The sequence below is a fragment of the Sorex fumeus genome, unplaced genomic scaffold, assembly GCF_029834395.1.
Source record: "Sorex fumeus unplaced genomic scaffold, SorFum_2.1 ptg000003l, whole genome shotgun sequence".
NCBI lineage: Eukaryota > Metazoa > Chordata > Mammalia > Eulipotyphla > Soricidae > Sorex > Sorex fumeus.
The window spans coordinates 48,584,111-48,599,793 of record NW_026606060.1 but is presented as its reverse complement, the minus strand read 5'-3'; the positions used below and the strand labels follow the sequence as shown (position 1 = coordinate 48,599,793).

The 15,683-nt window shown below is 44.4% G+C and overlaps 1 protein-coding gene across 1 annotated transcript in view; it reads right to left on the bottom strand.

Annotated features, from left to right (window-relative positions):
* The window catches only part of UTP20 (UTP20 small subunit processome component), a 115,106-nt gene extending 101,734 nt beyond the window's left edge, over window positions 1-13,372 (bottom strand). Inside the window, exons 1-8 of the mRNA XM_056116487.1 lie at window positions 13,266-13,372; window positions 12,238-12,318; window positions 7,557-7,623; window positions 7,311-7,443; window positions 6,317-6,505; window positions 2,430-2,511; window positions 1,231-1,368; window positions 617-772 (exon numbers count right to left, since the gene is read on the bottom strand). Coding sequence (XP_055972462.1) covers window positions 617-772; window positions 1,231-1,368; window positions 2,430-2,511; window positions 6,317-6,505; window positions 7,311-7,443; window positions 7,557-7,623; window positions 12,238-12,318; window positions 13,266-13,310 — 891 coding nt within the window. The 5' untranslated portion in view covers window positions 13,311-13,372. The remainder of the gene's footprint in view (window positions 1-616; window positions 773-1,230; window positions 1,369-2,429; window positions 2,512-6,316; window positions 6,506-7,310; window positions 7,444-7,556; window positions 7,624-12,237; window positions 12,319-13,265) is intronic.
* Window positions 13,373-15,683: the final 2,311 nt, after the last annotated feature.

The window sequence follows — 15,683 nt, the reverse complement described above, 5'->3', positions numbered from 1 at the left end:
AGAGAGAGACAGAGACAGACACAGACACAGAGAGACAGAGACACAGAGAGAGAGAGAGAAAAAAGCACCTGCCATAGAGGCAGGCAGGAGGTGGGGATTGGGGGAATGATGGGAGGGAGCATGGGAACACTGGTACTGGGAAATGTACACTGGTAGAGGGATAAGTGTTGGAATATTTTATGACTGAAATCAATCATGAACAGCTTTGTAAGGGTCTATCTGACAGTGATTCAATAAAAGTTAAGAAAATTTTTTAATTAAAAAAATAAATAAAACAGGGTCAGAGAAATAGTACAGTGGGTAGGGTGTTTGCCTTGCATGCAGCTGACCAGGGTTCAACCCCCAGCACCCCATGTGGACCCCTGAGCAACTCCAGGATGATCCCTGAGTGCAGTCAGGAGTCAGTCCTGAACTTACTACCATTTTGCCCTGCCTCCACACTCCCCACCCCCACCCATGAACACCCCAAAAATGTACAGTGGATGCAGGGAAGGCAAATTCTAATGTGGCAGTGAAAATACAGTTTCAAATAGTCTCTAGCAGTGACCTGCTCAGCTGAAAATGAGCATCAACTCTTAAATTCCTTATATCCACACCATTAAGAATCAGAACGTACCTGCAAACATTCAAAAGCTACACCAAAGTGTTCTTTGGAGACGTACAATGCAGCGGACTTGACCATGACTTTGAGTGTTTCTCCAATTAAAATCCAAGGCAGGGCAGTTTCTGTTTCAGTGACCGGTCCCAGTTTCTGGAAAAGTAGCTTCACCGCCTATGGGAATCCAAGAACCATTCAAGGGGACACTGCAACTTGTTAGGGTTATTCCATTACTTCTCACTGTGATCATTCCCGACTCTGGTTAGCTGCCAGAAAACCTGATTCTGGACTAATCGAGATGATGTGGCAGTTCTGCTGGCTAACTCTGTGTCCCCCAGAAGAATTTTATCCTAGTGCCGCCGCTCCGTAATTCCTCCGTAACTGCCCTCGTTCAGTAACCAATGAGTGGCATGTCATACTTCACAGCCAAGATGAAGACCGCAATGAGGCCGGAAGTAGAGACAGAAGTCTCTGGAGCAAGGTCTGCTCCAGGGCTGATTGCCTTGTGCTCCCCATTTAGTACTCCCTCCTAGCCCTGGGCTATGTTGCCTCCTCACTATTGGCAGGAAGCAGAACTACTTTCTGCTCTGTTCCTTTCACATGGACTGAAAACGTTCCCCCCGCTCACTTACCTTCCCTGTGCAGGAGTGAAACATGTTTCTGACTCCTTTGCACATCTCAAACAGCAACTGTCCAACCCCCTCCACCTTTTCGGGATGTTCCTCAAGATCAAGAAACATCAGATTGAAAAGCGCATCTCTATCCAGAACCTGAAACACAAAACACAAATAGGAAATCGCGCCGACAACATCCACCTCTCCAAATGCAGGAAAACAAAGAGCTTTCTGGGATTCCAATTTCAACGCAATTTGGACATCATCATAAAAGGAATAGATATGTGTAATGACTTCAAACTACTACAATACTATACTATCATTTATAATGTCATACAAAAAAGTCATTCACTGGTAGAAAAGTATGAGTAACAAGAAAAACTACACAAAGCAACAATCTATCTTTTAAAGTTAATCAAATACATTTATCTGATAAATATGTCTTTCATACAAAGATTCTAGGTTTTTCTGTCAGGGGTGTTTTTTTTTGGTTTGTTTTGTTTTGATTACACCTGGATGTGACTCCTAGCACTGTGCTCAGGGCTGACTCCTGGCACTGTGCTCAGATATCACTCCTGGCATGGCCCCAGGATCCATATGGGATGCCAGAGATCAAACCCTAATTAGAGACATGCAAGACAAGTAACTAACCCACTATACTATTGCTCCAGTCCTCAAAGATTTTATTACAAAAATCCTCTAAATTTACTACGGAAACAAAAATAATATTATGCAGTAAGTTCCTTCTGAGAAAAAAATTATTAAAGATTTATTATTAATCTCATTGTTCATATTTAGTGACTTGCACATAAGGCCAGTTTTTAATTACAGAGATGACACCAAAAACGTGTATGACAATGAAAGTGGCTCAAATTATTTCAGATTATTGAGCAGGGGGTGGAGCGATAGCACCGCAGATAGGGTGTTTGCCTTGCATGCAGCCAACCCGGGTTCAATCCCCAGCATTCCATATAGTCCCCTGAGCACCACCAGGAGTAATTCCTGTGTACAGAGCCAAGAGTAACCCCTGTGCATCACCAAATGTGCCCCCCCCAAAAAAAAAAACAGATTAGTAAGCAATGAAATAAAACAAGTTACATACATATATACACATATATATATTTTTAAAAGAACACTTCAAAAATTATATCTTTATTAAAGAATCTCTGCTTCTATTCATTAGATTAATAAGCAACAGACACATAGATCAAACTGACCTTTCTCATCAGAAAAGTAAAGCTTTCAGCGGCAAAATTTCTTATATGTAGCTTTTTATGAGCCAGGAGTGTGCTATACATGCTGTAAATGAGAAAACAAGATGTGCAATTAACCACAATTTTAAGATACACTCTGTGTCAACTACATGTGTCCAACATCATGCCAGGGATGCAAAAATTCCACCGCAGGTATAAAATGAGCAGTTTAAACGTTCACTTGGTTCCCCAGACACCCGCTTGCTAAACAGAAGACTGAAGGCCACAGATATGAATATCTTAGGATCAGGCGGCTGGTCTCACAGGAAAGTCTCCAAGAGAAAACGAAACTCGGAGAGAGCCACCGAGTGACAGGAGAAGTTCAGGTGGGTACCAGAGTGTTTCTGCACTGAAGCACTGTAGCACTGTCCTCCCGTTGTTCATCTATTTGCTCGAGCGGGCACTAGTAACGTCTCCATTGTGAGACTTGTTGTTACTGTTTTTGGCATATCGAATAGGCCACGGGGAGCTTGCCAGGCTTTGCCGTGCAGGCGGATACTCTCAGTAGCTTGCTGGCTCTCCGAGAGGGACAGAGGAATCGAACCTGGAATCAAACCCGGGCCGGCCGTGTGCAAGGCAAATGCCCTACCCACTGTGCTATTGCTCCAGCTCAGGAATGCTTCTGATTAAGAGAAAACCAAGAGCAAAGATGAGGTGGGAAGAAGTGATCAAGCTTCCAGGGATAATCAGGAGATTCACCAGCCTGCAAGAAGGAAGACAGCGAGAGGTGAAAGTGGCCCAGGTCTGGGGGAAGGGGGGAGGGGGCGGCGGAGGTGGGGTGGGGGGAAACCGGTGCAGGAGTCTAGACTCTAGCTGCAAGATATAGATGGAAACAATGACACAATGACCCATTCATTTCCTTTATCAAAACAGCATGGTCACTTTATGGGATGGGAAGTACAGTTATCACCCTCCATCAGATAACGAAACTGAGGAAGGAAAACTCAACAACCTGGTCAAAGTCATTTAGTCACATAGCCAAAACAACATCCTTATTTGTATGACCACACTGTCTCAAAGGATCATCCTGGCCTCAGGAGTTGGAGTATGTTTCCTTCCTATTTCCATCATCATCCTAACACCGATCAATTCCTTCTTCAGAGAAGGGAGTAACTAAGTACCGGCTAATTAAGAAATGAGGATTTGGGGAGTTGGAGTGGACGGGTCACTTGCTCTGCATCTGCCAACCCGGGTTTGATCCCTGGAGCCCCATGTGGTCCCCCAAGCACAGCCAGGAATGATTCCAAACTGCAGAGCCAGGAGTAACCCCTGAGCTTGCCAGGGTAGATCCAAAAATTTTTCTTTTGTAAATCGAGAGTGTATTGAAGAAAATTAACTTGGCAACACTTTATTGGTTAACATAAGAGCAGAGGTTGACTGTCCAGCTAGAAAGCCGACCGAGTCACACAAATTTGGAGGAACAAGGGCGTGAAAGAGGCCGTGGGTAGAGAGGAAAAGGGCAAAGGGTAAACCCATCATACACACACACACACACACACATACACACTGCTCCCTCGCCCAGGATTCTGTGCTATCCCTCTCCCATGCAGGTACCTGTCTACATCGTCCCAGGTGAACTTTATAAAAAGAGGAAGATTTTTACATTTTTTATCAATCGAATCTCAAGTGGCTGACATATGGCGCTCAGTCAACAGTTATTGAATCGAGTGAGTGTGAAGACAATGAGGTCAGAGGCAACCTCTGGCCCCATTCCTCAACTGTCGGAAGTAACAATGGTGTGATGGTGGGAAAGCAGTCGTCCAGCTAGGGAGACAGTTCCAAGGGCTGCAGCACATGCTTTGCATGCAGGAGCCTCCGGGCCGACCCCCAGGGCCACACGGTCCACTGCCAGAAGCGATCCCAAGCAAGAATCACGAGTAGACTCTGAGCACCATCTGGGTGTGGCCCCCAAATTCCCCCACATAATACCAATTTAAAAAATAAAGAAAACTGTAAACTGTAAACCTTGGTAAACCTTGATGGGTGCTAGGAAGCACATGTGTGGGCACCACAACCTGAAGTGTGACACCCAATGAGTATCACAAGCTGGTGTGTGTGTGTGTGTGTGTGTGTGTGTGTGTGTGTGTGTGTGTGTAAAACCCTGTTACTGCACTGCCAACAAAGGAAAGTGGGGATAGGGGCAAGGAATTTGAAAGAGTACATTGAGAGGGGCTGGAGTGATAGCACAGCAGATAGGGTGTTTGCCTTGCACATGGCTGACCCGGGTTTGATTCCCAGCATGCCATATGGTTCTGAGTGCAGAGCCAAGAGTAACCCCTGTGCATCGCCAGGTGTCATCTAAAAAGCAAAAAAAAACCCTAAAAAAAAGCACATTGAGAAACACTGATTAAAATAAAGAAGAAACTGGACAAGCAGCAGGGTGAAATGCAGGAGAAGTATGAATTCCTGGAGTCAGGGATGTAGAGCTGGTTTGAATGCGGATGAATGTGTTGTCTTTGGCTACAGTAGCGAGGAACGCCAGAATAGCTCAGAGTCCAAAATTTTCACTCTGGTGAAGGTGGAAAATCTACAAAGATGACAGAATCCAGACTAGCTTTTGCGGGGCTAGAAGGGTGGAAGCAGAGGGTGCTCTCAATAGCTGGAGGAAGAAATCAGGATCGGGATAATACACGGTGGTATACATCCAGTCGTTTTCAACCCTTTTACATCATTAGGCTGAACACTGGCCCAAGGACTGGAGCCTAGAAAGCACTGTTAAAGCACTGTTATTGCATAGACCACTGACCAACGCACTGCTATGGCAGACTGCTGACCACCGCACTGATAAAGCACAGACCACTGACCACCGCACTGCTGTAGCGCAGACCGCTGACCACCATGACGAGAGAACCAGCATATGAGGAAATAATGAGAAACTGAGTGGAAGGTGGTTTGGAGTCAGAAGCCAGGGAAAGACAATCGGCGATCTGGTAGGGTCAGGCAGACACATCAGGAGGGACAGAAGGGCAGGGCAGGGCAATGTAGGGCAGTGAGTTGGAAATAAACGCAGGGTGGGAGTTGGAACTTCTCTCCTGGTGTCTCAGGGGTAATAAATGCCATTACTCAAAAAAGCAGAAAACTGACCAAGTCAAGATGGCTTAAGACACTGTTCTGTTTTGAGGCGAATTCAGTGCAGCTCAGGGCTTACTCCTAGCTCTGTTTACAGGGATCACTCTTGGCAGGGCTCAGGATGCTGGAATCAAACTTGGGTCAGCCACCTGCAAGGCAAATGGCTTAGCCCCTGTAACTGCAATGAGGCCCTGAACATCTCTCTCTCTCTCTCTTTTTTTTAATTTCTTGGCTTTTTGGGTTACTCCCCACAATGCTTAAGGGTAACTCCTGGCTCTCCACTTGGGAACTACTCCTGGAGGTGCTCAGGAGTCTATATGGGATGACAGGGATTGAACCTGAGTCGGCCACATGCAAGGCAAAACGTCCTACCACCCACTGGACTATGGCTCTGGCACTGAGCATCAGTGTTGAGGAGAATCCACCTACTGGACACTTCGAGCACCCCATTGTGTTCCCCGAGGCCACCTGGAATTGGTGACAGGCAGGGCCTGCTTTTGCTTTCACAGTTGATGCTGATGGAAGCAGAACTGTGAACAGGGAGACTGGAGCAGCTGTGAAACTAGAGGGACGAAGGGGTCCTCAGACTTGGGATACTGAAGAAAGCACTGGAGTGCAAATGAACATGCTTTAAAGGGAAATAAAACCAAGAGAGAAAGAGTCAGAGGCAGACAGACAAACAGAGACAGAGAGAGACAAAGAGACAGAGAGTCAGAGAGAGACAGACAGAGACAGAGACAGAGAGAGAGAGAGAGAGAGAGAGAGAGAGAGAGAGAGATCACCTGTATATGTTGGTCATGTCCTTCACCATCAGTCTCCACAGGTACTTGTACAGGTAGGAGAGCGAAGTGAACGCCCATTCTAACAACTCCGTGTCCTGCGTCTCCAGGATGGAGGTGATGGTCAGGAAGAAATCCGGAAAGTGGGGGTAGAAGTCTGTCTGTAGATCGCGTGCCAATTGGACAACCAAGCTGGATTAAGAAGAAGCACTTATGAGTGACCAGCAGCATGGAGTTCAGAAGACCAAGGACTGCTGACGGATTTCACAAATCAGGGCAGAACCCCTGTGGCTACAGTATGTCCCGTCTTCCAAGTCTGCTCTCAAAAAAGGAGGAAGTGCTCCCTAGTTCTGTTTGGCTTGTTTTTTTTTGGGGGGGGTGGGGGTGGGGGGGAGCATGCAGTGATGCTCAGGGGACCAGGCAGTGCCAGGGATTGAAGCCAGGCTTCTGCCTGCCTAGCATGTGCTCAGCCTTTTGAACTGTCTCCTGGCCCCATGCCACCCCCATTGTTTTTTAACTTAGTTACCTACTTAGATAAACTCGGGGGGGGGGGGGGCAGTTAAACCTGCTCAGGACTTACTCCTGGCTTCATGCTCAGGGATCACTCCTGCCAGTGCTCAGTGACTACGAGGTACCAGGGATTAAACCACGGCTAGTGGCAAGTAAGGCAAAATGCTATCATTCTGGCCCCATATGTTTTGTAAGCTCAGCAAAGAAATCTGGCTAGAGTAAGAGGTGCTTTACGCAAGTTATGGCCAGCCACTCCTATAGTCAGAGAAAAATGGGATTCCCTGGAGAGTATAAAACAAAAGTTAAAAAAGCAGTTCCTTGAGTTTCTGCTTCATGGTAAAATACTAATACCCAGATCTAATGGAAGAGGTAAATTCTTAATTCTAAATTACAAATACCAGATTTCAGGGCTACGTAGCTAAAAAACACAATGTTTCTTCAAGTTCAAATGAACACCAGTTAAGCTTTCGTTTGACATTCTACTTACTCCAAAAGGGGTTGATAAGCAAAGCTGTTCTTGATTTGTAGGTGAGTTTTCAAACTTTGAACGATCTCATTTTGATGATACACCAACTGATTAAATGACTGGCATTTGTCAATAACTTCTTTGTAAAATTTTCCTGGGGGAAAAAGGAAATAAGAATAGGATGTTTTTCATCAGATTACAATTTCACTCTTTTGAACAAAAAGCACAATTGATGGGCAAATATGGTAGAAATAAAATAGAAAATACCAAAGTGCTCCGTAAGGTTCAATTCTCTCCATTTCAGCAGACCCTCGAAAAAGTAGGTTTCAACCTCCTGCCAAGAGTCAAGCAATCAGTTAATTAGACAACTCAAAGCAAAACTATGATTTAAGAGAATCTACGGTTGGGGCTGGAGAGAGCACAGTGGGTTGGGTACATGGTCAACCGGGGTTCCATCCCTGACATTCCATATGATACCAAGCCCTACCAAGGAGTGATCCCTGAGCACAGAGCCAGGAATAAGCCCTGAGCACAATCAGATATAGTCCAAAACAAAAAAGAAAATAAAATCTATCATCAAAAGTATAAATAACAGCACCTTAAGAGAATATTGACAGGGCTGGAGTAATAGCACAGCAGGTAGAGCATCTGCCTTGCACGTGGCTGACCCTGGTTCGATTCCCAACATCCCATATCCTCCGAGCACTGCCAAGAGTAATTCCTGAGTGCAGAGCCAGGAGTAACCCTTGTGCAATGCAGGGTGTGACCCAAAAAGAAAAAAAAAAAGAGAGAGAGAGAGAGAGAATATTGACAAGTTTTTAAAAGCTCACTTCAGTATTTTTTTGTTGTTGTTGTTTTTAAAGGAGTCCAAACTAACCACACCTTAAAGCTATCAGGGGCCACTCAGGGCTTACTCCTCACTCTGTGCTCAGGGATCACTCCTGATAGTGCTCAGGGGATCATGTGGAGCCTGGGATTGCCCTAACTGCTGAAATATTTTTCGGGGGCCCTGGTTTTTGTGTTTGTTTCTTTTTTAAAAATTGTTTGCAGCAAATTATTCTCAAAAGCCTACAAAATTTTAATATTTAAATCTGGGGGGAATTCTCTTTTACAGTTTATTTTACTTTTGAAAATATGAATTGGGACTGGAGCAGGTGGGTGTTTGCCTTGCAGACAGCCGAACCGGGTTCGATTCCCAGCATCCCATATGGTCTCCTGAGCACTGCCAGGAGTAATTCCTGAGTGCATGAGCCAGGACTAACCCTTGACCATCACCAGATGTCACCCAGAAATCGAGGGAAAAAAAAAAGAAAAAAAAAGAAAATATGAACTGCCACAACTCTGTAGTTGTAACAGAAACCAGGCACTTCTGTTAAAATTAAAAACCAGTTATACCCTTTGACCTAGTAAGCCCTCCTTTGAAGACACCAAGGAGTCTACAAATACAAGCACTGTAACACTGTTCTCCTGTTGTTCATTGATTTGGCTCAAGCAGACCCAGTAACGTCTTCGTTGTGAGACTTGTTGTTACTGTATTTGGCATATCCAATTCGTCAGGGGTAGCTTGCCAGGTTTTGCCATTCAGGCGAGAAACTCTCAGTAGCTTGCTGGGCTCTCCGAGAGGGGCGGAGGAAGTACAAAGGTACTTATTCAGCTTGATTATAAGTAAGGAGGACAACATAAATCAATCTAAATATTTGAAAACAAAAAAGTTTAGCATAAGCTATGGTCTATACATACTATAAAATTTGTTACTGTCCTCCCATTGTTCATCTATTTGCTTGAGCGGGCCCAGTAACGTCTCCATTTTGAGATTTCCTGTTACTGTGTTTGGCATCTCGAATACATCACGGGGAGCTTGCCAGGCTCTGCCGTAAAAAGAGTTGTACTGGAACTGGAGAGAGAGTAACAGCAGGAAGTATATTTGCCTTGCACAGGACCAACCCCAGCATCCTATATGGTCTCTGAGCACCACCAGGAGTAATTCCCGAATGCAGAGCCAAGAGTGACTCCTGAGCACTGACAGATATGGTTCAAAAACAAAACAAACAAAAGAGTTGTATTTTGTTAGGGATGTGGGTCAGTGATAAGCTCATGCCTTGCATGCATAAAGCCCTGGGTGTGATCACAGCACCTCATAAAAAAAGAAAAAAGGCCTTCATAAATGTTTGCTTAAATTTGTAAGACAGAAACTGTGAAACAATATCCATATGTCAAACCATCAACATTGGTTTCCTTGGCAATAAGACATAAAAGGGGCTTACAGAATTTTCCAAGGTCACATTGTACTGTCCAGCTTGTTAAACCAGTGTAGATTACTTTGGTGTCTTTTCAGACAAAGCCAATATACCAATACTCTCTGTGTGCTTATGTACATTTCACACAGGAGGAGAGGAGGGAACAAATGCATAAACACAAACAGCATGCCAAATCTATCATCTCAAAAAACAAAGCGAGCCTTTACAATGTGCTCGGTAAATCTTTAAAGAAAATGGGAAAAAAATCACTTGGGCAGTATAGAGAGGAAGAAAGAGATCCCCATTAAACTCTCTTCTTAAGACTGAAGGTAAATATACCTAAGAGTTTGAAACCGGAGGTGGTGAAGACTTTCCTCGCTGAGCATGATGACTGGTGCAAGCAAATCACTGGAGATAGATTCTACCTCCGGCCCTTTGCACAGTCACTCTATCACAAGTTGAGGAGTCTACTGAATGGGAATCATCCTCACATCTGGCTTAGACCTCAGCACTCGCTTTGACCAGTAACACGCAATGAAAGTGATCCTGTAAGAGCCAGAACTAGGCTTTCATGAGCTCTGTAACGTGTTTTCACTAGGATTCTGCCATCATAAACAGAAACCTACTCTACCTCACTAGAGAACAAAAAGCTATGACTACAAACACCGCCAATACACTGTAAACAGGTGACTGAGATCCTTATGGACCACCCAGTCCAGGTCTCTATTGCAGATTCTCTTTTCTAACTAAACTATCTAGCCCATAGTGCTTCCAACATCCCCTATGGCTTATCCTATGAACTGCACTAATCTGTAATTTCACCTCCGAAGTCGCTGACACTCTTCCACATCATCTGGATGGTAATAAGCACATCAAATTCAACAAACTCCAAGTGAAACCAATCTCATGCCGCTTTTCCTCTGACTTCCACTCAATAAATGATGTTCCCAACCACCACAATGTCTGAATCAAAACTTGGATCCCATTCTCTTCTCCCCACACACCCAGCAGCTCAGAGGTCCTCCTCATTTTACTTCTTCAGCATCACTGTTATCTTTTCCTCCTCCCCATCCTGACTGCAGCTACCAGAATCACTTCCTACTTTGATCACTGCCAGACCCTTAAGACTGAGGGTCCTAATTTCAGACTGGTTATTTCTTTCACACCAAAGCCAGAGATATCTAAAACTGACACCAAAGCATGTCGCTTACTCCCTTGCCTTATAATCTGACAATGAATGCCTACAGCTTCAAGATTTAAAATGCAAACTTAGCTTTGGATCGAAAGTCCTTTAGGATCCTAACCTCTCCTTTTAGAATTACCTGGCACAAGCTATCCCTCCACCATCACACACAAATACACAACATATAAATTAGAATCACACTGTCTTTACAGTATTTTGAATGCAACATGCATTCTCTAGCTTCTCTTTATAGAAACTTCTCCATCAGTCTGAACCAGTATTTCCTGTCCTTTCTGCCACACTGGAACCTATAAAAACAAGGATCAACTTAGGTTTCACCAATCTATTTCCTTTTTTGACATCTGTCCTACTCTTCCCTTCCAAATAAGTTAGGTGACTTCCCCAGACTTAATGGGCACTAGAATTTTTAATTTACTTTAATAGCATTTAACATACTGAATTCACACATTGACACTATACACACAATAAGACGACAAGCAGCAGAGCTGAGAGAATAGTAAGAACTAAGACTGAATCTCTAGATTAAGGAAATGTTAGGGAAGATCTTAAAAGATCACGGTGACACGGTCACGGTCCTCCCGTTGTTCATCGATTTGCTCGAGCGGGCCCAGTAACGTCTCCATCATGAGACTTGTTGTTACTGTGTTTGGCATATCGAGTACGTCACAGGTAGCTTGCCAGGCTCTGCCGTGCGGGCGAGATGCTCTCGGTAGCTTGCCAGGCTCTCCGAGGGGGGAGGAGGAATCGAACTCGAGTCGCGCCCTACCGCTGTGCTATCGCTCCAGCCCCTTAAAAGGTAAGCGAAGGATTAACAACTTGATGCAGCAAAAACGACAAGATTGTTCAAGTAGAGGAGTGAGTGCCAGCAAATGGTTAGAACTGGAAAAATACAACGTGGTCACCTTGTTTTAATAGAGGAAAAGACTAAGCTTCATACAAATAAATTGTTCAAAATCTCTTTAAAACTGTGGGGCTGGGACAACAGCACATTGATTAGGGCACTTGCCTTTGCATGTGGCCAACCTGGATTTAATCCCAGCATATCATGTGGTCCCCCGAGCCCGCCAGGAGTGATCTTTAAGCACAGAGTCAGGAGAAAGCCTTGAGAACCACCTGTTGTGGCCCCCAAACAAACCAAAATAAATCTCTTTTAAAGTGTAGCTTACGGACAATGGCTCTGTAGCAGTATTCACAATGCAAATGGGAAAGTAAATGACAAACTACAGGTTTCCAGTCAATTTAGCTGTCTAATAAAGCACTGTTCCACAGAACTTTCTGTAGTGGTCATATCTGCCCTTGGCCAATATGGTTGCACTGGTCTCACAAGGCTATGGAACACTTGAGAGTTTTACTTTAACTTAAGGCTAACTTGTTATAGACAGTATAACAGAAAGAGAAGAATTCCACGTTCAAAAAGAAATGGTTTGACAAACAACTCACTTCTAAGAGGAGAAACTAAAGTGCTGATTGAGTACTTCAAAGATCAACTAACATAAGATTCTCTTACCTCATCGTAGCTTGCAGTTCTGTCAATTCGGTGAATGATGTCGATATTCACATTTCCCAGTCGTTCAGCAAATGTAAGAAACTGGGGTGGGAGGAAGCACATTTAAAACGTATCCATCAATAATACTTCTACTGAATGTCTGTGTTAGTGTGCTGTGGTAATAAACATAGGTGGATGATTTCCTTGTGAAAGCATAGGGTTTACAGCATCAATAAGCCTCTTCCTGTAACCATCAGTATGCTTCTCTTGCAGTCTCAAACTAGCATTTTCTATTCATCATAAAATGTCAAATTGCATACTGAAGCTCAAAGAAGGTATCATGAATGATTGATCACAAAAGTGGAAACACAGAGTGACCAACCAATAGTTCAAAAAGCACTATTAATATAAAATAGACTTGAAGAACAATGAAATACCTCCGAATGTGCTCACATCTTTCCCGCTGTGCCATTTCAAATACGATTTTCATGGCAGGACGTGGTGGATCTTAAAGAAAGCTGCCAACGGGACCTCTCTACATCTCCTGTTATGGATCATACCGCCCTGGCCACCTCCAAGCTCAGGGATCTGGCTAACTCGCTGCCATCAATAGCATTTTTTTTTAAATGCATATACTTATCATCGTAGAGTAACGAAGAAACCCTCAACAGGCAAATAGAAAGCGGTTTCGTAGGCGGTGCAGGAACTCTCCTGCTGTGCCGTCCTCCTCCCCTTCAATTCGGTAAAGCAGTAGAAGGGATGGAAGGCGGGCGGGAAGCAATTGGCCCGTGATAACGAATTTCACTGTGGACTGGAGTAAATTCCCAGGCGATCACAGCCCATAACACCAGGGCAAAACCTGCTATGCAGACAGCTAGTCCTAAACCACGATTACTAAGCCCCAGGGGTCTCCCTCTTTTGCAGAGACTACGGCGACAAGATTCGCATTTGACCCACTAAATACTGCACCCCCGAGAGCTCCGCTCTTTGCTAAATCTCACGGCCCAGACACCGAGGATCCTCGGGTCCAGCCCTTTTTCCTCGCTTACCCGGTACGTGTTTTCCGTCTTGTGGGAAACGGGCTTTGTCTTCATGGCTGCAGAGCGACAGCGGCCCGCAAGGGCCTCACAAAGTGTGGGTGGAAAGGCGATGGGCTTCAGGGAGAGGAAATCGGTTCACACAGTTGCACGCTCCGAGTCTTCGGTGCCCAGGCCCAACTCTGTTTCACGTGCGGCAGGAATCCCTGGGCGCCGCCATGTTGGCCTTGGGGGCGGAGCCTAAGCCGTCACGTGGGCGGAAGCAGCGAACGGAGCAGGCGCACCTGGGAGCCGAGTGGAGCGCGGGTACCTCTGCCGGTGGCTGGGCGTAGTGGGTGTGTATTTTCTCTCAGTAAAGCTAGTGTAAAGTTTAGTGAGGAAAATCTTTTTTTTTTTTTCAATGCGTGTATTTATTATAACCTTTTGGTTTTTTTAATGCGTATTTTTATTACAGAAGAAAGCATGCCTCTAACTATTTTGTAGTCTAATCAGCAGTCATTCGCCCTCATTATTGCACTGTGCAAAATCCTGCGTTTCTAATTTCTCTGGAAAAATGCAAGGTGAGCGCTACCCATGTAAAAGTGAGGCACTCTTGTTTCTTAATTTGCCGTTTGTTCTATGATAGAAAACTTGTGAATTTAATACAGAAGTAGCAATAAATGATACAAAATGCATTTACTAAGCAATAGAATATTTCTCAGTTTTTTTCATCAAGAAACAATTATTAGGGGTTGGAGCAATAGTACAGCGGGTAGGGTGTTTGCCTTGCATGCGGCGGACCTGGGTTGGATTCCCGGCATCCCATATGGTCCCCTGAGCACTTCCAGTATTCCTGAGTGCAAATCCAGGAGTAACTCGTGTGCATTGCCAGGTGTAACCGAAAAAGAAAAAAAGAAAGAAACACTTATTATTGAAAGGTTGCCTAAAATAGGTTAATTTAGGGTTTTAATCAGAAATTTAAAGCTGTTGGAGTTCCCAGTACCATTATATAACCAAATTAACAACCCTGAACCATATAATGTGAATAAAAACTTTTTAAAATCTTTAACTTATATCGAATGTAGCCTGCCCACAGGGCAGAGTCTGGCAAACTCCCCGTGGCGTACCAAATATGCCAAATACCAGTAACAATGATGGGTCTCATTCTCCTAAAGAGCCTTGAATATAGTCTCAGGGTTATGATGAAAGAGACCGTTACTTTGGCTTTGTTTTCATGCACTGGACTGTAGAGAGAGCCACTACGTCTGCTTTTCTCTCACTGGTGGATTTGTTGTGAGGATTGTGATAGATGTGAGTGAGCTTTTGAAGTTGAGAGACTCAGATTAACAAAGAGGAGGGAATATTAGTTTATTGTATAGTTTACTCTTGAATAATGAGGTGGTTAGTAGTACTTAGCACCTACCCTGTACAGTGAAAAATGCCCATTTAATTTCCTTTTAAAATTTCCTTCCTTATCTATCATCCATTCAAGAGATTCATAAATGTATCTTGAAAGAGATCAACAAGCCACAGAAGATTTTTTTCCCCAGAAGCCTGCACACGGCTGGGTCATCAGGGGGATCCTGGAGTGGGGCAGCCTCTGGACTGTCCTGCCCAAACAGAGCCCCAGCAGCCACTTGCTCCCATACTCCAAAATTACTGCCATGCCCCGGGCCAGACTCCACTGCCTTCCTCAGGGACCAAGCCTCACCAAGAAATAATTCTGCTGGAAAACTCAGGTATGAAATTTTTGTGACTGAAATCTCTGGGCTTTCTTGTAGTCAGCATGGGCTACTTTCCCCCATCTCCCTGTATTTTCAGAAGCCCTGACAATCTGGAACACACCCCAACGCTGCGCCCAGTGAAAAATTTAACTCCATTACTATGCAGCTGTTAGAAAAGATGAAGTCATGAAATTCATATACAAGTGGTACTACATGGAAAGTATCATGCTAAACGAAATGAGTCAGAAAGAGAGGAACAGACATAGAAAGATTAACAAAATAGGAGACTAACACCCAAGAACAGCCAAGATAAGTACCAGGAGGATTACTCCATGGCTTTGAGGCCAGCCACACACGCTGGGGGGAAAAGTCAGCTCAGATAGAGAAGGGAGCACCAAATAAAGGGTGTTGGGAGGTTCCTCTCAGGATGGGAGATGCATGATGAGAGTAGACTATAGACCGAACATGATTGCCATTCAATGTCTCTTTTGCAAACCACAGCATTCAAAAAAAGAGAGATAAGAAAAGGGAATGCCCTGCCACAGAGGTAGGGTGGGATGGGGGAATGGGAAGTGGGAGGGATACTGGGATCAGTGGTGATGGAGAATGGGCACTGGTGCAGGGATGGGTACTCGATCATTGTATAACTGAAACCCAAGCACAAGAATTTGTAAGCCTACAACTGTACTTCATGGTGTTTCACTAATAAAAATTTAAGGGAAAAAAT